The following is a 19,882-nucleotide window of genomic DNA, read 5'->3' on the forward strand; positions in this document are numbered from 1 at the left end:
TAATGATTCTCTTCCCTCCACTTCAGTAAGCCAGAAAATGAAACACAGTCCTTTTCAGAAAGCCAACCCCACAGAACTATCCCAACACCAAGCCATACAAACTACACCACCAACACACCAACAGACAAATTATGGGGGAGGTAAATAGCATCTTTACCTGAAGTCACTGAGGAAACGCTGCAGGTCATGAGAATCTCCAAGCTTCTCTTTGCGCTGGTCAGCACGCTTTCCCAGGCTATTCCAAGCCTGATTCAACTCTGTACATTTTTCTTGGAGATCTTCAGCAGATTCTGGATGTGACTGGATCAGACGCTGGGCAGTTTCACCAAGAGAGTTCACCTGGAATCAGAGAACAGGACATAAACTCAATGACAACAATGTGAGTCTTTTCTATAGTTCAATCATTCCTGATAAATAAAAGAAAGGGTTTGGGTTTGTCCTTCTCACAACCTCACCTTGTCTCCAAGAGCTGCCAAGTCTCTCTCAAAGCCTTCATGTTTGCGCTGCAGAGCCTGCACACTGGCCAAGTCGTGCCCATAGTTGTCTGTGTTTAATGCTTGATTCTTCTCCTCTATCCATTCTTTTGTTTCATCAGCATCTCTGATTTGAGTGAAGGGAAGGCAAAGAGAGAATTAAAATGGAGGCCATACTAGGATCTTTGATATCTAGCGAGTCACCAATTTCCAGAGAAGCTCAAGTACTTGATGATTCCATCAAATTATTTCCCAAAATTACATGAGAAAACTTTAGCAAGATGGGAGATCTGAACTTCTGTCCTAAGCCACAGCAATTCCACACAATTCTGTGAGCAACTTTCCTTTTCTAGGAAAGAACAGGAAGAATGCCTGTTGGACCACTGGCGATCCAACTTCCACCAAACAAGCTGGGGGTTGAAGTAGGATTTGTTTAGAATAGGTCCCACTGTGTTTTAGAACTCTCATACAAAATATTTTACTGAACTAGGGCCAAATACGACACAAGCACCTCACCTGTGGAATCTCTGGACTTCATGGGCACTGCCCAGTAGCTGGCTTCGCTCCTCTGCTAACTGCTGCAGAGATCTCCAGCGTTCATTCAGTTCCTGCAAAGCAAAACAAACACAAACTCCTCACTGATACTGCAGACCACAGCTTTATAGAACTCATGTTTACACAAGAAACCCTCCTGCTGGACTCACTGAAACTTTATGATGCCAAACAGAAAACTTCAGTAACCAGGAATATTTTGCTCACTCTGCCTCCTCCATACTGATGACATTTGCAAATGTACCATCAACCCCTTCATCTCCACTCAGGGGTCTCCTGAGACTACTGAAAGCAATACTGGATGATTTCCCTAAAATAGCTGTGCTGCTTCTTTTACAGTACATAAACTTCATCAAGTCTCAGTAAGATAAATGAAAAGTCAAGACTGGCCTTTACTACAGGTGAAGGTTGCTATATTCTGCTTAATTCAAGAAGATTGCACAAAGTCAAGCAGCCTAGTTGAAATAATTTTAAGGGTTTCTCCTGAGGTTTAAAACCAAATTATTTTAGATATTATAATAAGACACTGATGTATGCTGAGGAGCAAAATAACGCTGTATATGTCAGCATTTCAGTATTTCTTTCAGAAAGTGAATTCAAAGGGCTTTATACAGATTAATGGAAGACAAAGATGGTAAAAACATTCTCAGCTTTTATGTCAGCTCAGAAAAAGTTAAGACTGTTACCTTGATTGAGTTAAAGGTTGCCACTGTGTGTACCATCAAACGTGCAGACTGTATGAGGAGGCAGAAATAAAAAGTAGCATTAAAGTATATTCAAATCAATCAGTCACAGTCAGACTGATAAAACCCTCCTTAAAATCCATAATGACTCTGCCCAGGTCAAAAATACAACTGTGTAACAATGCAGGAGGAAACACACACTCTGGATTTTAAAAGTTTCAATGAAAACTATTGAATTCTTTCATTTTTATATACATATCTAATAGTGTTTTTGAAAACACTGTTGTTTGAGAGAGAAACAATAAGAAAAAATCACTGCAAGCAAATTATAAAAGCCACTAATAATAATATCTTGCAATATCTGAGATACTATATATCACAATAGAATAGTTAGAAGTGACTATTATCACGTCTGTGTAAGTTGAAACAAACAATAATAGTCCTAATAAGGACAAAACTAGACAATTTAAACTCATCGTTCAATAACTGACTTAACCTACAAATCCCCAGTCATGGGGAGGAGATGGATTTAAAAAATTATCTGAATGGCTTAGCTCCTGGCTGAGTTTCTGGCAAAATCAGCTTTGTAGTGAATTCAGGTATCTCCAGATCATCATCCGAATTGGTGAAGGCTAATTAGGAAAGTGATGACCAATGCCCTCCAAAAACCTGCTGTTCTGACAGTGATGGATTGCTTGCAAAAGTAACCCCTTTGCAGGTATACACAGGGAGGAACTTACAGCTTACTAAGTCACTGCAAAACTCTTAGGATTGGAAGTACACATGTACAATCTGTGCAAAAACAGTCACCAATCCTTGTTCACTTGGCTACATTTTCTACAACACTCCCAAAGTATTAGGTATTTATCTGGTTTTCCCATAGTCACACAGCTTAAAAGATGTACAAGCAGCTTTGTGTTTAAGAAGGTGAATGTAAGACATGAAACATGGGAATGAAATACTATAAAAGAGCACAATGTTGGATGGACAATGTCAAAAATATTCCTTGTATTTTTGTGCATCAGTACAGCCTTTCCATGGTAAGTCACTAACAAATGGAAAAAGGCTTCTTTAACTACTGTAGAAAATAAGCTAGAGATATAATGTAAGACAAAAATACTGCTGTGCAACATATCCCTTACCAAAGGGATATGGACATAAATGGATTTGACTTTCAGGAATAAAAACATTTCTTTCTGCTGGCTGCATTAAAAAAACCCCAATGCATTCTGAGAGAACAGGGACTGTTTCACATCTAGTGACCATTAATACCTAAAAACATGGTATAAAAACTGGACTCGGTCTTATAGCACAAGCTCAAAGCCAAAACAGTTCTGTAGCAGAGAGCTAGAAACAGACTGCCAGCAATTTCTGTGGCCAGAGTTGGAAACTTATCTCAGTTACTCTCATAATCCCTCCTGCAAACAGAGAGCTGATGTAGTTACTTGACTTTGCCTAGATGGCTTTTATTTTTCAAATGAAGAGGAGTACCTATGTGACATTTTAACACACTGGGAGAACCTGTACACAAGCATAGGAAGGTGAATTCCTGCTCAATGCTCAACTCATTTTTGTAACACACTTGTTGAAGCAAACAAGCAAAGTGAAGTGAAAGTCACTAACCCTCACTCAATACCATCAAACACTTGCTGAGACACAGACACCATTAAAATACCTTTGTCAACAGCCCTTAAAAAAATTGGGGGGAATAGAAAAAAGCAAAGAAAAAAGGGCATATAGGAGGGTGTAAGGTCTAAAACAGATGGTGTGCTATAGTTTTTTACTTTCCTGTTGTGTGCTACTAAGCAATGACACCTACCTTCCAAGGAGAGGCTGTCTTAGAATCAGTTTCATCCTGTTTGAAAATGTGAAGAAAGAACTTTAAATAGGATGCAAAATCTAAAGCTATCAGAATATACTCAACATCTTTGAAAGTTTTCCACATTCAACCCTTAAAACAAAGGAAATCAACATTACAAGAAAGTATTTCTGTCGTTTTAGGTTATCCTGCTCTACACTGATCTGTGATTTGGGGATGAGACTCAGGAAATAAAGGGATCAAAGATAAGATAATCTTTTTATGTCCAAAGTCATCATTGAGCTTCTTCATGGAAATGGACTGCAGTTATGGCTGAACTTGTACATCCCAATCCTGTTAGTGTGGTAATTATATCTCAGAAATCAGCACTTACCCTGGGCATCATGCCATAGACCTCCTGCAAGGGAAAAGGACAAGCAACTTGTTATTTGCTAACAGAAAGAAAGATTTACTAGTTTTGAGAATATTTGTCCTACAAATTGGTTACCAGAAAGTCATTAAGCCAACTAGTGCTTGCACAGCCTAAATGTGTAGCAGAAGTGGGAGTCTGACTACACAATCATCTACTGCAACACTCCATCACAGAGCTCAGAAAATAAACGAGCTGCTTCAACACTCTGTTGGCACAGGATAGAATTATTTACAGGAATAGTACAGGCTTGTGAAAAGTTGGGGGAAAAAAAACAGCTATGTTACTCAAAAACCCCAAACCCCCCCCACTGTAAGTTGAGCTCTACTCTATTTCTCTTCTCCCCTAGCATTCCTCACCAGCTTTCCTGCAAAGAAATGAAGGCTGACATTTCAAACTTATACAAAGCAAAGCTAATGAATGGTTTCTTCATGACTTCAAATATTATTTTAAAGACTTTCCATTCCTAAAAGGAAAAAAAAAAAAAAAGCTCTAAATGGTGCCATTTGTTATAGCACTATTGAAAAGGAAAGAATTCAAAAGGGTCCCTCATGGTGGCCATGTGACAGGACAAGCACTAAGCATCTCTGGTCAGAACATCGGTATTATCAACCAGAGAGCAAACATGAACAGCTAGAACCTTGCAGTGACACACACAGCAGAAGACAATGAACAAAAGAAAGGAAGGAAAGTATTTTGCTTCTCAGGTCTGAAGTCAGAAAAAACCAGAACCAGACCTGTTGCTGTACTGCTTGCACTTCATCTGCCATCAACCCTTCTGACTCCAGGTCACTGGCAACCTTGTTGATGTCCTTCAGACGTGACTCGTTAGCTTTTAAATCCTGCACAGAACAGTAAACAACAACATGAACCCTCACACAGGCAAGATATTTGGAACAAGTTGGCACCCCAGGGGTGCCAAAAAGCACATGGTTTGTGAACAGCAGGCATTCAGTATGCTTGATATTACAGTTATCTGTGAAAATACAACACGAGAGTCCATCCTAAGAAACCCCAATGCTATTTTTCTTTCTCAACTATTCTCATCTATGAAGAATTATCATGGACACCTAATCAGAAACCCTGAGGGGAGAGACCAGAACCAACACACTGCACAGCATTAAACTTACCTTCTGAAAATCATCGAACTTCTTCTGTAGCACTTCCACCTGCTCCAGATCAGCACCCACTTCCTCATTTGTGAGGGCAGCTTCCTTCTCATTGATCCACTGCTGCAGCTCATTAGCTTCACGGAAAAGCATAAACTTCTTGCAGCTTTTTTCTAGCATGCCTTTACGTTTCTCTCCCAGCTCAAGAAGAGAGTGGTACCTGGAACAAGCGGAAAAGGAAAGCAAGGGGAAGTCAGACTGAAGCAAACAGAGTCAACAGTAATTATACTAAGTTCTGGTAGCACCAAAGTTGTGGGAAATCCACAATCTACACACTGTTTTTCTATGGAACCATCTACTTGCACATAATTATGTAAATGCAAACTGTAAATGTTTCTCCTCTGCATGGATACACACACCAAAATGAGACCTTCCACATGCAACACCTCACCAGGCAAAAGCAAACCCACATCACAGCTCAGGGCAGGGTGGGCTCCTAAGGTGCAGCAGCACTGCAGTGCAGGAATGACTACGTCAGGTCTTACTTGCTGGGAAGTATTGGCCTGTAGCACATCAAGTTTGCCACCAGATGATTAAAATCCACTGGCCTCCCAGAAATTGGGCATAAATGTCTTACCTAGCCATTATTCAGTGCAAAATTTGCTGAATGTTTAAAAATAATTGTGATTTCTTCACATTTAACACACATCAACAACTGTGTTTAACTGGGAAATCCATAGAGCTCATTTCACATCTACAGATATAAAACCAGTGTCATTCCCTAAAACACTAAGATTCTCCTCATCTACATTAGAATAATTGCGAAGTAAAAACTCCACAATGTTTAAATGGTTTGAACATGCAAATAAACACAAAAGAGCAGCTGTTTATTCAAAAACACATCAAAACTGATGTCCCCTGTTTCATTCCTGGTAACCAACTAGACATAGATGACCCTACAAGTCCTTCCCCAAGCTACTGCTGAAAAAAAAAGCCAGTGGAAGTTTTACAGTCATTGACACTGAATTACAGACCTCTCTAGCAATGCATAGTGGTGGCCTTTAAAGAACCTGCACTGAGAAAAGCCACGCTGCTAACACCCATTCTACTGTCACCCTATTTTAAGTCTTCCCAAAGATGAGTTATTCTAGCAGCACCTGGATTATTTTTATAGATATATCCTGATTCAGGATATTGCACATTGGCCTATTGCAGTGATCAACAGCAGCAACTGGTTCCTGTTACGAAGCTGTGAGGATACCCATTTTGATGTGAAATAACACAAGACACTGCTGAGATACTGCAGGGACTCACATGGGGAAAGGGCAGCCTTACAAGGTTTTATCTCCCACCTTGGAGCACACACAGGCAAACACTGAGCTGAACAGAGCAGCATTTTCCTAAGCCAGTCCTCAGAGGTGACAGAGTCTGCTGAAGCAAATCCTTGATGCCCTGGGTTCAACTCTAAGTCTTTCTATGGAAACAGAGACTTTGTGGTTCCCTGTCTAACCTGGTTTAAGGCTGGATAAAAAGGAACTAAGAATCTTTCAGATTTGAATGGAAATGTTCTAACTGGACTTGGGTGAGCTACTGCATGCAGGGAAACGCGGTTTTGAGGCCAGTCCTGACTGCAGATGGTTACCTCAGCATACAATTTTAGATATTAACTACTTGTGAAGCTCATGGGATCTGGAGCAGAATTCCTTTAGAGGCAGACCTTCCCTCAAAGCTGCTTTTCAACACTTCAGCTGCTGCTTTTCATTCTATGAAAAGATTGTTGGGCACAGCCAAGGAGCACTATGGTTTTGGATCTCCCAGCAAATTCTGATGCCATAACGTGCAAACTTGGTACTTTTTTTTTTTTCCCCTCCAGGAAACATGAACACAAATTTGAAAATTAAAAGAAAACAATCATCCTATATAAACAAACGAATGCTTTCTGCCTGCCCAGAGTAAACATCATTTTATCTGATAAACAGTAACTCCACCCTTCCCAAACTTGGAGGCGTTCACATGTGATGTAATACTTGGGGTGCATTTTTTTTTTTGCCTGTATTTATACAAACCAATCACTATTTATACATGTACCTCAGGAAATGCAAGGGTTTTTTTAAAGGAGAAAACAGTCTAGATAACACTAAAGCCTCACTCAGTAAGCAAAACCTGCACAATGGAAAAATCACATCAACAACCAATTTAGCAGCACAAAGGTGACTGACAAGAGAAGTGGCCGGCTGGCACTAAAGATCACATGAAACACATTCCACAACACTCATCTAAACTAAACCATTTCACACTGCAGAAATCACTTCCTTCGTGTCTCTTTTGGAGCAGCTTTCCCAAAGAAAGAAACAAAGGGAGAATGAACAGTGACAGCATGGAGACAGCATGGTTTAGAAAGGGCTAATCCTACTCACAGTTCTTCGACCTGTTTCATACGCAGAGATACACTGCCGACTTCCTTAGTTATGAGAGTCCTGCACAGACAGAGGGAGCACAGCAAATGCATGCAAAAAATTAGTGAGATTAACAAAAATAATGAAAGCAGCAGCTCCATCCATGGGTCGTCTGTGGTAGGAGATGGTTAAGAGTTCACATTTAAATGGAGAAAATTAGGCATCATTCAGAAGCAAACAAAGCAAATCAGACCAGGAGTACAATTCACATAAGGAAACCTCAGCAGTACAGTTGAACTCTCTCTATAAAGTCTCCTCATTTCCTGACTGTTGTGCCATTTGGTTGAAAACTAAAGGGTAGTGCCCCCTCCTTCGCTCTAAAATAAGGCTCTGCTGTTCTAGTTCCCAGAAGCAGCATGCAAACTCAAGTCAGACACTTCTAAAGTCCTCAAGAACACACCACAATTTTCCAGCAGCCTTTTTTCTCACTGGTACAAGCTTTTTAATTATTTTGTTTTGGGGTTTGCTTGTAGCTGTTGGGTTCTTTGTTTTTCTGGTGGTTGTTTTTAATTCTAGAGCTAAAGCTAGTTATTACTGTATGCCATTGTAATAACAGGTGACTCAAAACAACTGAGTGGGAAGAAATTCTCATGTAGATTGACAGTGTAGCTGTGCAAACAGATGGGAGTAGGCACAAAACTTTCAGCTTTGGCTTCCAAGTGGCTTGATAAGATGAGCAAGTAGCTCACAGCTATCACCCACAGTCCTCACTTGAACTAATCTACAACCACCATGTGCTTTAGGAGATCATTACCAAGCAGTCATGCAGTTTTCTCTATTTGCAAAAGCGTGTTCCTCTTAAAAGGAGAAAAAGGAAAAAAACAAAAAAAAAAAAAACACAAAAAAAAAAAAAGAAAAAAAGAGGAGGGGGGCACCTTTCAGCCCACATAATGGCAACAAATAATGGCACCAAATTTCAGGAAAAGCAGCAGTGAGCTAGCACCAAAGCACTCACAGCTCCTATGGAGGTCACCTCCAGAGGCAGCCCTGTATAGGGAGGGTGCTGTACTTCACGTAGCCAAATTTAAGAAAGATTTTTCAAAACAGATCACACATTAAGAAATGACAACTACAAATACAAGAGCTGCTCAGGACAGATGTAAATCACAAACAAATTTAAGTTGTTAGGTACAACAACAAAAGGAACACATAAAATACTGAAGTCAGACAGCAAGTTGAGTTCCAGCGTTATGAGTTTTACAGTTAAAAAATGGGAAAAGCAACAAGAAAAATCTAGAATAAGAATAACACAACTCAGTATGGTGCCCCAGTAAAGGAGCCCCTTGTTTTGCTCCAGTTAGTTACTCCCTAGCGTAAGATGCATCAACCTAAACTTCTGGCATATATGAGGCAAAGGCCAAGCCAGGGAAGACTGGAGAGGTGCCATATCTCATCAGTTAGATCTTACTGGTTGTCAATTTGCTCCTGCCGCAGTGCTATGCTGCCTTGCTCCTCCAGGAGGTTCTCTCGGGATGCAGACTGGGCAGGATCCAGCTTTTTCACATAGGCAGCTGGTACAAAGCCCTGACGGTCGTTAACCTCCACCTTCCACCAGTCCTGGAAAGAGAAAAAAACAAAAGGTGACCACTGTGAGGGAAGCACCAAGCATGCAGTATGCTGAGCAACTGAAAGCTGCAAAGTTAGAGAATTTATTAACACAAGAAAACCAGTGATGCTCACAACAGTCTGCTCTTTTTATGGATGTAATTTCAAATAAACTGTCTCTTGAAGACTTCTAGGTCTTACTTCTGTGTTTGGGTCAAAAACTCCTCAACAGGAGGGAATTAAGTTCTCACAGACACATGCCCTGTAGCATATACTGTTTATCTGACTTGGAAAAGCTGTCAGCCACAGAGGAGTCATGAGAACGAGCTGAAGTGCTGGGTGGAAACATGGACTAAACGTGCAAATTCTTTAACTTCTTGGAGTGCTCTTATTCAAAAAAGAAACCAAGTCAGCCAAGCAGCTCAGCAAACCAGAAGGCAAGAGCATACCTTGTTGGTGCTGTTGAGTAAGGTGAGGATATCTCCCTTTTTCATAGTCACCTCCCGGGGACTCTTCTCTTGATAATCATAGAGTGCCAGAACAAGCTCTTTTCCAGTTTCATCATCTGTGGGAGCAACTTGTTGCTAACAAAGTACAAGCACAAGAAGAATTAGTTATTACAATCAATGCAGTTGACCTAAAAAATACTTCAGCTCCTGTCATGCTCTAAAATGATTCTTGTTGAAATAAACATAATGCAGACAGACATATTTTAGGTGCTGTCTGGACTCAAACCTTGCAAACCACCACGTTACACTGTTCTCTTCCAATGCAACACTGTTAGAATTATAAAAACAGGCTATTAAGTTTTTTGAGCAAATCAAGTACAGCCTGCAGTAAGTTCTCAAAGCCAACAACTGTTACTAAGCTTTGTCTTTACCTTCTGCTGACCCAAGAATTTTAGCAAGGTGATTAGCATCTTTCCTTACCCTGCATGACTGGGCCTGTTCCCTTAATGCCTGTATGCTACTGCCGTAAGCAGAAAGATCAGACATCAAAGCTTCATGTTTCTTCAGAAGAGCCTGAAAGTGAATGATAAAAACAATATATACACCTCAACATTTTACAGATAGTACTCTACTTAAAATATATACTTTAGCTCCAATACACAGGGAACGTGGGTTTTTCCAGAGCTGCCAGTCTTGTGACTCATGAGAATATCCACTTCTATTTATTCACAGGCTAGATAATGGTTCAAATACTTCTGGTGCTTTTCCTCTCCCTTATCTCAGAAACATTCTTTTGTTCTGGCCAGGAATGCCATGTACAGCTCTGGAAATAGCATTAAGTTTGCAACTACGCTTTTAAACTGCACTTCATTTGGATGAAGTGTCAGTCAGCAGTGTCTGGGATGTGGGGTTTGACTGCAGAACCATCCCAGTGAAATAACTCTACACAAAAAATTACTTCCAGACCAATGAGCTGCTGAAAGCCAGGCTCATACTGACATGCAACATGGCAGGAGGAATTTGCTGATTTAAGTCTCATTGTACTTTAAAAAAAACAAAACCCCAAAACAACACAAAAACAAACCCTCAAAGCTATAGAAGACTGAATATAAATGTAGTTCCCTCACAATTGGTTTAAGATACCAAACAGCAAAATGTGATGTGCAGTAATAACTAAGACAGGAAAAACTGTCATCGCCTGAGCCAAAATTCAGCTTGATGCAAGACTCTTCTCCCCTTTTTGTTTAGAACCCTGAAAACAGCAGGAGCTCCTCATTTTTTCATCAGTGGACAAATCCTTGCTGTTTTTATGCAAAATTGATTCAAACAAACAATCTCAAATACCTCAGCAGAGTCTTCATCTTTTCCATAGTCTGTGCTGCCAACAATGGGCTCCTTTTCCCTCATCCAGGATTCTGCCTCATTAGCATCAGCAAAGTACTGCTGAGCTTGCAGGGAATCCTCTAGGTCTTGTCTACGCTGGGATGCTTTGGCTTTCAGAGAGTCCCATTTTTGGTTTAGCTCATTCAGTTTGATTTTCACATCCTCAGCTGCAAAATGTCCTAGGTAACAGAAGGAGAAGGAACTGAGTAACTTCAGGAGACATAACTTATATGCATTAAAAGATTAGTTATACTTCTTGAAAGTCACAGAAACTAGACCTGATTAAACCTATGGAGCCTATTCTGACTAGAGCACAAAGTACAACCCAGCTTGTCCTTTTGCCTCAGACTGGAAAACACCATACCAATCAAACTGTACTAGGAATATCTGAATTACTAAGAACAAAGAAGAGCCACATTCCTTCTCAATGATGAAACAGGAAAGATCATCTCTTTCTAGTGGCAGAGTTTTGACAGCAAATATTATTTCTGACCTGCACTCTGAATCCTGGAATCAGGGAATTTATTTGGTTTTTTGGTATTCTGGTGTTAAGAACACCCAGTCAGAAAATAAAGAAGCCAACCTATTCAAAGGCAGGAAAGACTCCTGCTGTCTTTGTGGAGGACACATCATCATGATGTGAGAGAGAATCTCAGACACAAGCCTTTAATAGACTTTGAAATGGAGACTGAATACCATAGGCACAAAGTTGCTGAATACAGGACTCAATTGTGTTTGTCAAAAGCAGTTGGGTATCTGCAAAAATCATGACAAGTTCCCACCAAGGAACCTGGTTTTAATTCTCAGGTGGAGGAACAACCAGATGTTCATCCTGAGAGCGCATACCTGTCTATTGCCAAGACATAAACAGAGAGCAATTCTTCATTACACAGAGCCAGAGAACGAAGTCCAGCACAAAGACATCTGGATTTTTTAAAAAGTAAAAGTTAGAAAAACAAGAACATTGAGACATACCCTCTTCCACCATAGCATTTCCTTTCTGTGTGACTGCTTTGATGCGGGGCTCATGGCCTGCAATTTCTGCTTGCAAAGCTTGGTGCTTCTTTAGCAGATTCTGGACACCAATTAAATCCTTGCCTGAAAGATATAAAATAGTTGATCAGCTAATTCAGAGTCATTAGACTAAACAGAGATTTCAAGGCAGCTGCAACCACCACGTCTCACAGTGCTTAGCACTATCACTAAGAAGACAAGAGCATTATGAAAACTAACTTGCCCACTGGAATTGTAGAGTAACAGAACCGGTAAAGGACCATAGGTGATGGCAAATACCTAACCCCAGACAACGTTAATTACATTAAACATTGCAGAAATTCCCATGCAACATTCCATAAAGAGACAACTTGTGACACAGCAATTCTGACATATAAATCCTGGCGATACTGTGATGGACCAACCTCGGTTTGTTGAAGCTGCAATAGGTTCTTTTTCCCTAATCCAGGTCTCTTCATCCTCAATGTCACGGAAGAGTTGCTGCAGGCGAAGAGAATCCGCCAGTTTCTGCTTGCGAGCGACCATAGGATCCTTTAGAGCTTCGTAACGAGCTACTAAAGCTTCTTGTTTCTTCTTGATATTGTCAGCATCAAAGTGCCCAGCATCTTGGAACTGGCGTGCCTGGATGGTAATGCCATCTATACGATCCTAAAATTAATTCAAACAATAGCACTGTGTCAGAATTCCTCTAAGACGGTTGCAGTGACTGAAAACACTGTGGCAGAAGAGAACCTCAGCTGCACATGGCCTGTGCAGTGATGCTGGTAACGATCAGATCCTGGATAATACTCAACACATGCACATGAATGTAGTTGGTTTTAATCTGTCAATTTAATAAAATAAAAGATTATGGAAGTTAACTTTACATGTGCTAATCTAGACAAAACATTTTGCAACTGTTACCAACTGATAATTCCAGGTGTGGGAATTTACTATAAAGTTCTATATTCAAAAACTGATCTGTTCTCCCTCCCCTCCTATTTCTTAGAGCGATTTGAAAACAAACCGAACAAGAATAAGCTGTTTTAAAATGGAGAGTCTAAGGGGGAATTATTTCCCACACAAAGCACAGCACATCTTTTAAGTTGGAACTCACAGCACAAAACAACACTGAGCAGTCAGCAGGTCACAGTATGGAATTATTTTACTTTTCCAAAAAGATTTGGGAAAAATTTTCCCCTTACCTGATGGGCAGCAACATCTGCCTCCAGCAGGGCATGTTTCTTCTGGAGATTCTGAACGTTTGTAAGATCTTTCCCATAATCATCAGAAGCCAAGTGTCCCTCTACTTCATACAGCCACAGCTCAATGTCTTCCACATTGCGATTGAACTGCTGCTGCTGATTGGCTTCACGCAGTTTTATACCTGACCGAGACAGAGTGGCAAGAGGAAAAATAGGATTTAAAGTTTTCCACTGCATTTAACTCATTTCCTGTCTTCTCCTAGCTAAGCTCTCCAGAAATAGAATTGCCAGTATTCTTCTGGGCAAGTCATACCTTTGAGCTCAGTGGCCTCCAGAAGTTTTTTCCACAAGCTGATAACTTCATTCATGCGAGCAGCCACTTCATCGGATGCATAGTGATTGACATCAATCAACTTCTGGCCAGCTTTCTCCAGTGCATCAATACGACTCTGATTAGCAGAAAGCTCTGCTTCAAAAGCCTGATGTTTCTGAACTTTACCTTGCAAGTTTGATGGGTCCTACAGATGAAGAAAGAAAAAAAGAACCTTTCAATCCAAAATCAGTGTATCTATAGGTCTCAAGAATTTCTGAAGTTAAATCAGAACATTTGAGCTACTGAATAAGCATGATTAGAGCATGATGGGAAAGTCTCCCTTGTGATTTCTCCCTGAACCCAACTCCTCCTGTTGCTGTTAATACTGACAGCTACCAGCAACATTTTGACTGACACCACTTCCTATCATTCAACTGATTCCATTAAGCCTGGTATTGCCTTAAAACTACAGACACACAATCACAGAATGGTCGGGGTTTGAAGGGACCTGGAAAGATCATCCAGTCCAACCCCAATTACTCTAATGTTCATCTTTGTGTTTACCTTGTATGCCTCATCTGTTGCAGTTTTCATTTTTTCATTGACCCAACTCTTTAGCTCATCAGAATCTCTGAAAAACTGCTGCAGGTGAAAAGAATCAGCCAGTTGAGCACGGCGGTACATAGCTCTTTCATGAAGGGCATTTCTGCGGCTCAGCAGCTGCAGAAGAAAGAGAAAAAGTAAAGGTTTTTAGGCTTTTCAAGCTTGCATCCATACTTTAGGGAGAGCTCCCTTGATTGCAGTCATACCATTTAAGATAATGAAGTTGAACACAATTTCAAGTCTACAATCCAAGTCTATTTTAGATACTTACAGCATCTCTGCGTGTAGCAACATCATCCATGGCATAATGGTTATTCTGAATCAATTTAGTAGCAAACTCATCTAATGCCTAAAGAGAAAACAGTTTTCCATTTACTTGGTGTAATAAAAATTGTTTGCACAAGTTTTGAGAGTTAATCTACAAAGTAGTTTATCACAGTAAAACTACAGAAAGCCATTAAGAGAACTATTGTTACATCCTTTTTTATCTGTACCATCATTTTACATGTGGAAGAGTGCAGATTTCTGATAAATCCTCATCCACACTAAGTTGTTCAGCTCCCTGAGGCAGCAGTTGAGCTCTATCCTACTTTTTCCACTATTTTCCATTTTAGGAACAATACACATAATTCAGAGATAATATATCCCACATAACAGTGGATCATTCTGCAGAGAAAACCCCACCCTTCTCTTATCCCACAGCATTATCTCCTCCCCAGTCAACAAATTAATTTAATTTCTTGCACAGTTAGTGATCACCTAATGTAAATTTCTTACTGTGATTTTCTCCTCTTGGGCACTTAGGGATTTCTCAAAGTCTTCATGCTTCTTTAGAAGAGCCTCCACACTATCCAGAGAATCACCAAGGTCTTCATTCAGCAGAAATGCCTGAAGTAAGGAAACAAACACATCATTGATTTTTATGTTTCTATGCTCAGCTGATGTCAACTCAAGCATGGCCAGTGATGTTTCTCACCATGAGATATTACGGAAAAGTAAAGGATGATATACTGGGATGGTGCTCCCTGCACAGGTGTAACAGCCAGTTCTGCATAATTCTTTACAGCTTCATATTCAAACAGCATCATACAGGAGTTAATACATATAAAAGCAAGCTCAAGCAAGCCTGTCACAACTAATAGTTTAGCATTAGATTGAAACAGTCATTATACTGGCTTGGGCAGTCAGATAAATAACTCTGCTCACTAGCACATGTCTAGGGGCAGTCACTGCCACTAGTAAACACCAATTGTTGCAGTCTACAGAAAACCAGCCAGAAATTAAAACCAACCATATAGTTCCAAGATAAACACTCACTTCTTGTTTACTCATCCAGTTGTCAACCTGTTCAGTATCTCTGTAGAAAAGTTGCAAGTCCATGCACTGCTCATACTGTTGCCTTCGAAGCTCCCATAGTTCTAGCAAGGCAGATCTTTCATCTGAAAGGATGGTCAGCTAATGCATTGGAAAGAGGAAGACATAATAGTTTTATTTGACAGTCTGGTTCATTTCCATCCCAATGTAACATCCTAATAGTCCTAACAATTCCTACCAATAGATAGGCAAAAGTTGTCAGTTTGAGAAGACACATTTCTTTAAAAAGAGGAAAAAAATGCCCTGTAACCTACAGGGCTGATACTTTGCAGTTTATAATCTTAACAAGTAACAAGCTTTTAAAGTAAACTATGCAGGAGGAGGACAAAAGTTCTTCTATGAGGCCTTTCTTTCAACTTACCTTTTCTTTAACTTCATCCGAAGCATAGTGCCCAGCAGCAAGCAAAGCCTGGCCAGACTCATCAGCAGATTTGAAGCTATCTTCATGGGCATCAATTTCTCCCTACGAAAGGAGACATGAATAAGTTGTTACCAAAATGTATCTTGGAGTAAGAGTGTCAGAGTATGAAAACTGCCATTTAAAATAGCACAGGGACAAGTCAGGACACCTCAATGGCAAACATTCAGCATACATTACACTTAACATGAACATTAGAATGAAATGCATTACCTTACAATGCAGGAAAGGGAAGTATAAATTCATATGTTAATATAAAACTGAAGGTTAGGTTTAAGTTGCAATCTTACTGATTACTTACAGCATCTCATGATGGAGAACTAGAACAATCATTAGTCCAACTGACTGCTATCAGGGCAAGGAATTATTTTCTAAAATATTATCATAAGCATTCTTAAATACTTGGTGTACTTCTACCATGAACAAACAAACTGAAAATATTAAACCAGGACAACAATCTAGTCCTGTGTTAGCTGCACGATCAAAGGATTCCACTGACACAACATCAGCACTTCTGACTCAAAGACTGTGTTAGACATACAAATCAGTCCTTCAGGGTTGCTGACTGGATTTGGCTGTATAATCATCATACCTTATGTTCCTGATGTCTATCTAGGAGGGCTTCTGCTCCAGCCACATCATTGGCAAGTTCATCAGCATTTATCAGAGCCTTCATCTCCGTCACCCAGCTGGTGAGGTCGCGGAAGTCCGCAAGAAAGCGCTGCAGCCTTCACAAAGCAAAAGAAAAAGCAGTTGGGAATAATTTGTTTGCATAGTTTCTCCACCCTTACCCTGAAGAATGACTTACAACATAGAAGCTATTCCTCAAATAGAAAAAAAACCAAGACAATACCAAAATGCAAACAGAATATTAAATAACTATGAGAATAATATGACTTCAATCAAAAAGAGAAACCTTTTAAAGTAGAAAAGTGCTAGGTTCAAAATCAGTTTCTTCAAAGACATATTTTGTATATAACTTCTACTGTGAAGTAGGTGGTCTGTCCCTAACTGGAAGGCTGTATATTGAAGACAACAGAAATCAAAAGGCAGTTCTCCAGCAGAGTTTCAAAATAGCCCAGGGGAATGATTCCCTCACAGCACTGTCTCTGTGTGTGTGTGAATGACAGAAAGGTTCAACTGCACATGCCTCAGCCTTAAAACAAGCAAACAAATGCTCAGATTCCTCTCAGCAGCCTTCAGTTATTGCCTGGGGCACGTGTGTAACACTTATCAGCAAGAATAATCAGTTTCTGTTTTCCTTTTAAATCTGTTGTTAATTGATTTGAAGAGATTACAACAGGGAAGGCAAAGGAAGAATGATTATTTGTGTGGGTTTCCTTCACCATAAATCTGACACCATGGGAGGGAACAAAGAGCAGAAAAACCAAGCCAGAAAGGATATAAACTAACCATCATATTATAATAAGTTCCTTTTTAGTATGGCTTCTCAGCAGTGACCTATCAGATTATGTTTCACAGACAAAGAGGCCAGTACACAAACAAGAGTGGATGAAGACAAATCCCACAGCAACAAAGCAACTACCACAGAAACAGGTACTTGATTTCATCTAGGGCAATACATCAAACAACACACTACACTTCAGTCTTGACAGAGAATAAGGACTCCACAGTGAACAGATTTGTAATACATGTATTGAAGCTAAACATCAAAACTGAAGCCTAGTCAGATTATGAGCTTCAAAATGCAGGCATCAGCTCAGATGGGAGAAAAAGCAAATATCCTAAAACATCGTGGTGTCTATTTTCATAATTGACCCACATACAGAGAATGACCAAAAGCTTACAGTATTTATCATAGAAATATTTGTTTTACTACAGAAGTTATTGTAAAATACGATTTGATGAACAAGACTGCTTCTGCAAACGCCAGAATCATCCATCAGTTTTGGAAACAGCACACCTTTCCTCTCAAGAGCCCTCTGTCAAAATCTGACTTAAAATAGCAAGGTCCTTTCAGCAAATTCCTACCTGTAGGAGTCATTGAGGCGAGCGTGCCTCTCCGCTGCCAGGGTGCGGATCTGCTCCCAGTTGGCAATCAGCTCCTCCCGCTTCACTTGGATTTGAGAAGCGTTTATCGGGTGAGACTGCTGCAAGCGGTCAGCTTCTGCACACAGGGCCTTGACCTAAACCCAGCCACAAACACTGAATCAGCTGCTAGCCTTTTCCAAGCAGGTTATCTCATTTAAATCACAGGTAAAACGTAGGGGTACCTTATCTTCCAGAGCTGCAAGATCTCTTTCCAGGCCTTCATGCTTGCGCAGTAACGCCTGCACGCTGGCTAAGTCTCTGCCAAAATCGTCTGAGGCCATCAACTGCCCTTTCTCCTTAATCCAGCTGATTGTTTCATCCACATCCCTTCAAAACAAAGCACAAGTTGAAAGCACTCATCTTGTATGGAAAACAGAAGAAAGTAGGATGTTTCTAGGTATGGGTGCCAGATGTACTGGCACGCAAACCCATAAATGCTACGATCAACTACAACCATCCTTGAAAAAGCAAAGCCTAAAACACCTAGAGTTTTATTTAAATCTCAAAACCACCCCACTTAGAAGCACACTGGCAGGTCTTCTTCATATGGTGTCACAGATAGACACATGGGATTACAGCATTATCAACTAACTAGTGGGGTCATTTCCCACTCTGGACACTTTTCTTATTTAAATCTCAAAATGCTCCAGAGATAAGGTTAGAAAGACACTGCTCAAAGATCCCCAGAACAACTGGACTGACATCTGTCTGACATCAAACACCCCTTTTTAAGGCTTATCTAGGACACAATTAGGGGAAAATGCCCTCAGAGGAAAGGAATCAGAACAACCACTAGCAAGAATGAACAAAACTGAATCAGAATGACTATTCTAAAGTATTTCTAGAACAACAAGGACCTCCTTTAAGAAGTCCTGGGGAAGAGTACAGCAGAAACATAACAAACAGTAGCTCTTTTCATAATCCTGTATGCAGCTGAATATATCACGAAAACATCCTTGCAAATATGACATCACTTCCACAGATCCAGCCAAGATCATACCTGTTGAAGCGCTGAACTTCAGCTGCCCCAAAGAGCTTCCCTTGCCTCTGAAGGGCAAGCCCCTTAAGACGTTGCCAGCTTGCATTTACTTCATCCTGTTTGGACTTTATCAGTTCCTCTTCAGGGTGTTGTTCCTAATAAACAAAGGAAAAATGCTCTTTTCATGTGTTCTGTGGTTTTATATCCATTGAAAAAAGCTCAACACACCACTGTTTTTCAAGAGATCAACTTTGAATAACTGTATTCTCCAGACAATCAGCCAATCCAACAGTTTTTCCAAAACCTCACTGTGCAAACATTCAGTACTCTTGCAGTAGTTCAGGTTTCCCTATGTACTTATTAGTCAAAGGGAAGAGGCCTGTAAGCAGCATCTTTTTTTGCCCACCTGCAACACATATTTCCTGTCTGGTCTCAATCCTTGATCAAGCCCCAGATGACACATTAAAAGAGAAGATTTATTAATCCTGGCTGTCTAAGGGAAATACATTTACCCCTAAATCTGACAGTGTCTTTTACTAGTCACTATTCTCCACATTTTCAGGAACATTCTCAGCTGGGGCAGTTACTCAAACTGTTCAGCAGAAGAACAAGTGAATCAAGTGATGACCATTTAACATTAACCAAGGATCTAGACACACACAGAGTAAAACTTAAAGTTCTACTCCTTTCCCTCCCCCCTCATTTGGCAGTTGTACAGAAAAAGCTTGCTAGGTTATACCAGACTTCCCAAGAAAGATTTTTCAACACACATGAATGTTTACCTGGATAAGTTTGCCAGCAAACTGGTTCACTTCATTTACTCTTTCCTCATGAGCTGCAAGGTCTGTCTGGAACTCTTCAAACTTCTTTTGCAAAACTTCAACATGCTCTAAATCCTGCCCAAGCTCTTCTGAGGTCACTATTGCTTCCTGGCACATTGAGGGAAAAAAGTAAACAACTTCAGTACATGCTATGAGAAATTACTACTAGAAAACAGGAAAGAAACTGTCCTGATTTTGAATAGGTCAAAGACAGTTAAAGTCAGATTTAAAATTACAATGCTTCCA

General features: G+C 40.2%; 1 protein-coding gene across 1 annotated transcript in view; it reads right to left on the reverse strand.

The window, feature by feature from the left end:
* SPTAN1 (spectrin alpha, non-erythrocytic 1) overlaps positions 1–19,882 on the reverse strand; it is a 49,582-nt gene that overhangs the window by 17,316 nt on the left and 12,384 nt on the right. The window contains exons 5-31 of the mRNA XM_084272445.1: positions 19,598–19,744; positions 18,837–18,970; positions 18,019–18,163; positions 17,777–17,931; positions 16,377–16,512; positions 15,728–15,829; positions 15,310–15,447; positions 14,770–14,880; positions 14,264–14,341; positions 13,954–14,109; positions 13,390–13,594; positions 13,077–13,258; positions 12,297–12,540; positions 11,854–11,976; positions 10,840–11,057; positions 9,976–10,068; positions 9,496–9,630; positions 8,910–9,058; positions 7,463–7,522; positions 5,067–5,265; positions 4,674–4,778; positions 3,901–3,924; positions 3,528–3,563; positions 1,712–1,759; positions 990–1,081; positions 456–600; positions 158–339 (exon numbers count right to left, since the gene is read on the reverse strand). Of these exons, the coding sequence (XP_084128571.1) occupies positions 158–339; positions 456–600; positions 990–1,081; positions 1,712–1,759; positions 3,528–3,563; positions 3,901–3,924; positions 4,674–4,778; positions 5,067–5,265; positions 7,463–7,522; positions 8,910–9,058; positions 9,496–9,630; positions 9,976–10,068; positions 10,840–11,057; positions 11,854–11,976; positions 12,297–12,540; positions 13,077–13,258; positions 13,390–13,594; positions 13,954–14,109; positions 14,264–14,341; positions 14,770–14,880; positions 15,310–15,447; positions 15,728–15,829; positions 16,377–16,512; positions 17,777–17,931; positions 18,019–18,163; positions 18,837–18,970; positions 19,598–19,744 (3,542 nt within the window). The remainder of the gene's footprint in view (positions 1–157; positions 340–455; positions 601–989; positions 1,082–1,711; positions 1,760–3,527; positions 3,564–3,900; positions 3,925–4,673; positions 4,779–5,066; positions 5,266–7,462; positions 7,523–8,909; positions 9,059–9,495; positions 9,631–9,975; positions 10,069–10,839; positions 11,058–11,853; positions 11,977–12,296; positions 12,541–13,076; positions 13,259–13,389; positions 13,595–13,953; positions 14,110–14,263; positions 14,342–14,769; positions 14,881–15,309; positions 15,448–15,727; positions 15,830–16,376; positions 16,513–17,776; positions 17,932–18,018; positions 18,164–18,836; positions 18,971–19,597; positions 19,745–19,882) is intronic.

Source organism: Gallinula chloropus (genome assembly GCF_964237585.1).
Source record: "Gallinula chloropus genome assembly, chromosome: 18".
Classification (NCBI taxonomy): Eukaryota; Metazoa; Chordata; class Aves; order Gruiformes; family Rallidae; genus Gallinula; species Gallinula chloropus.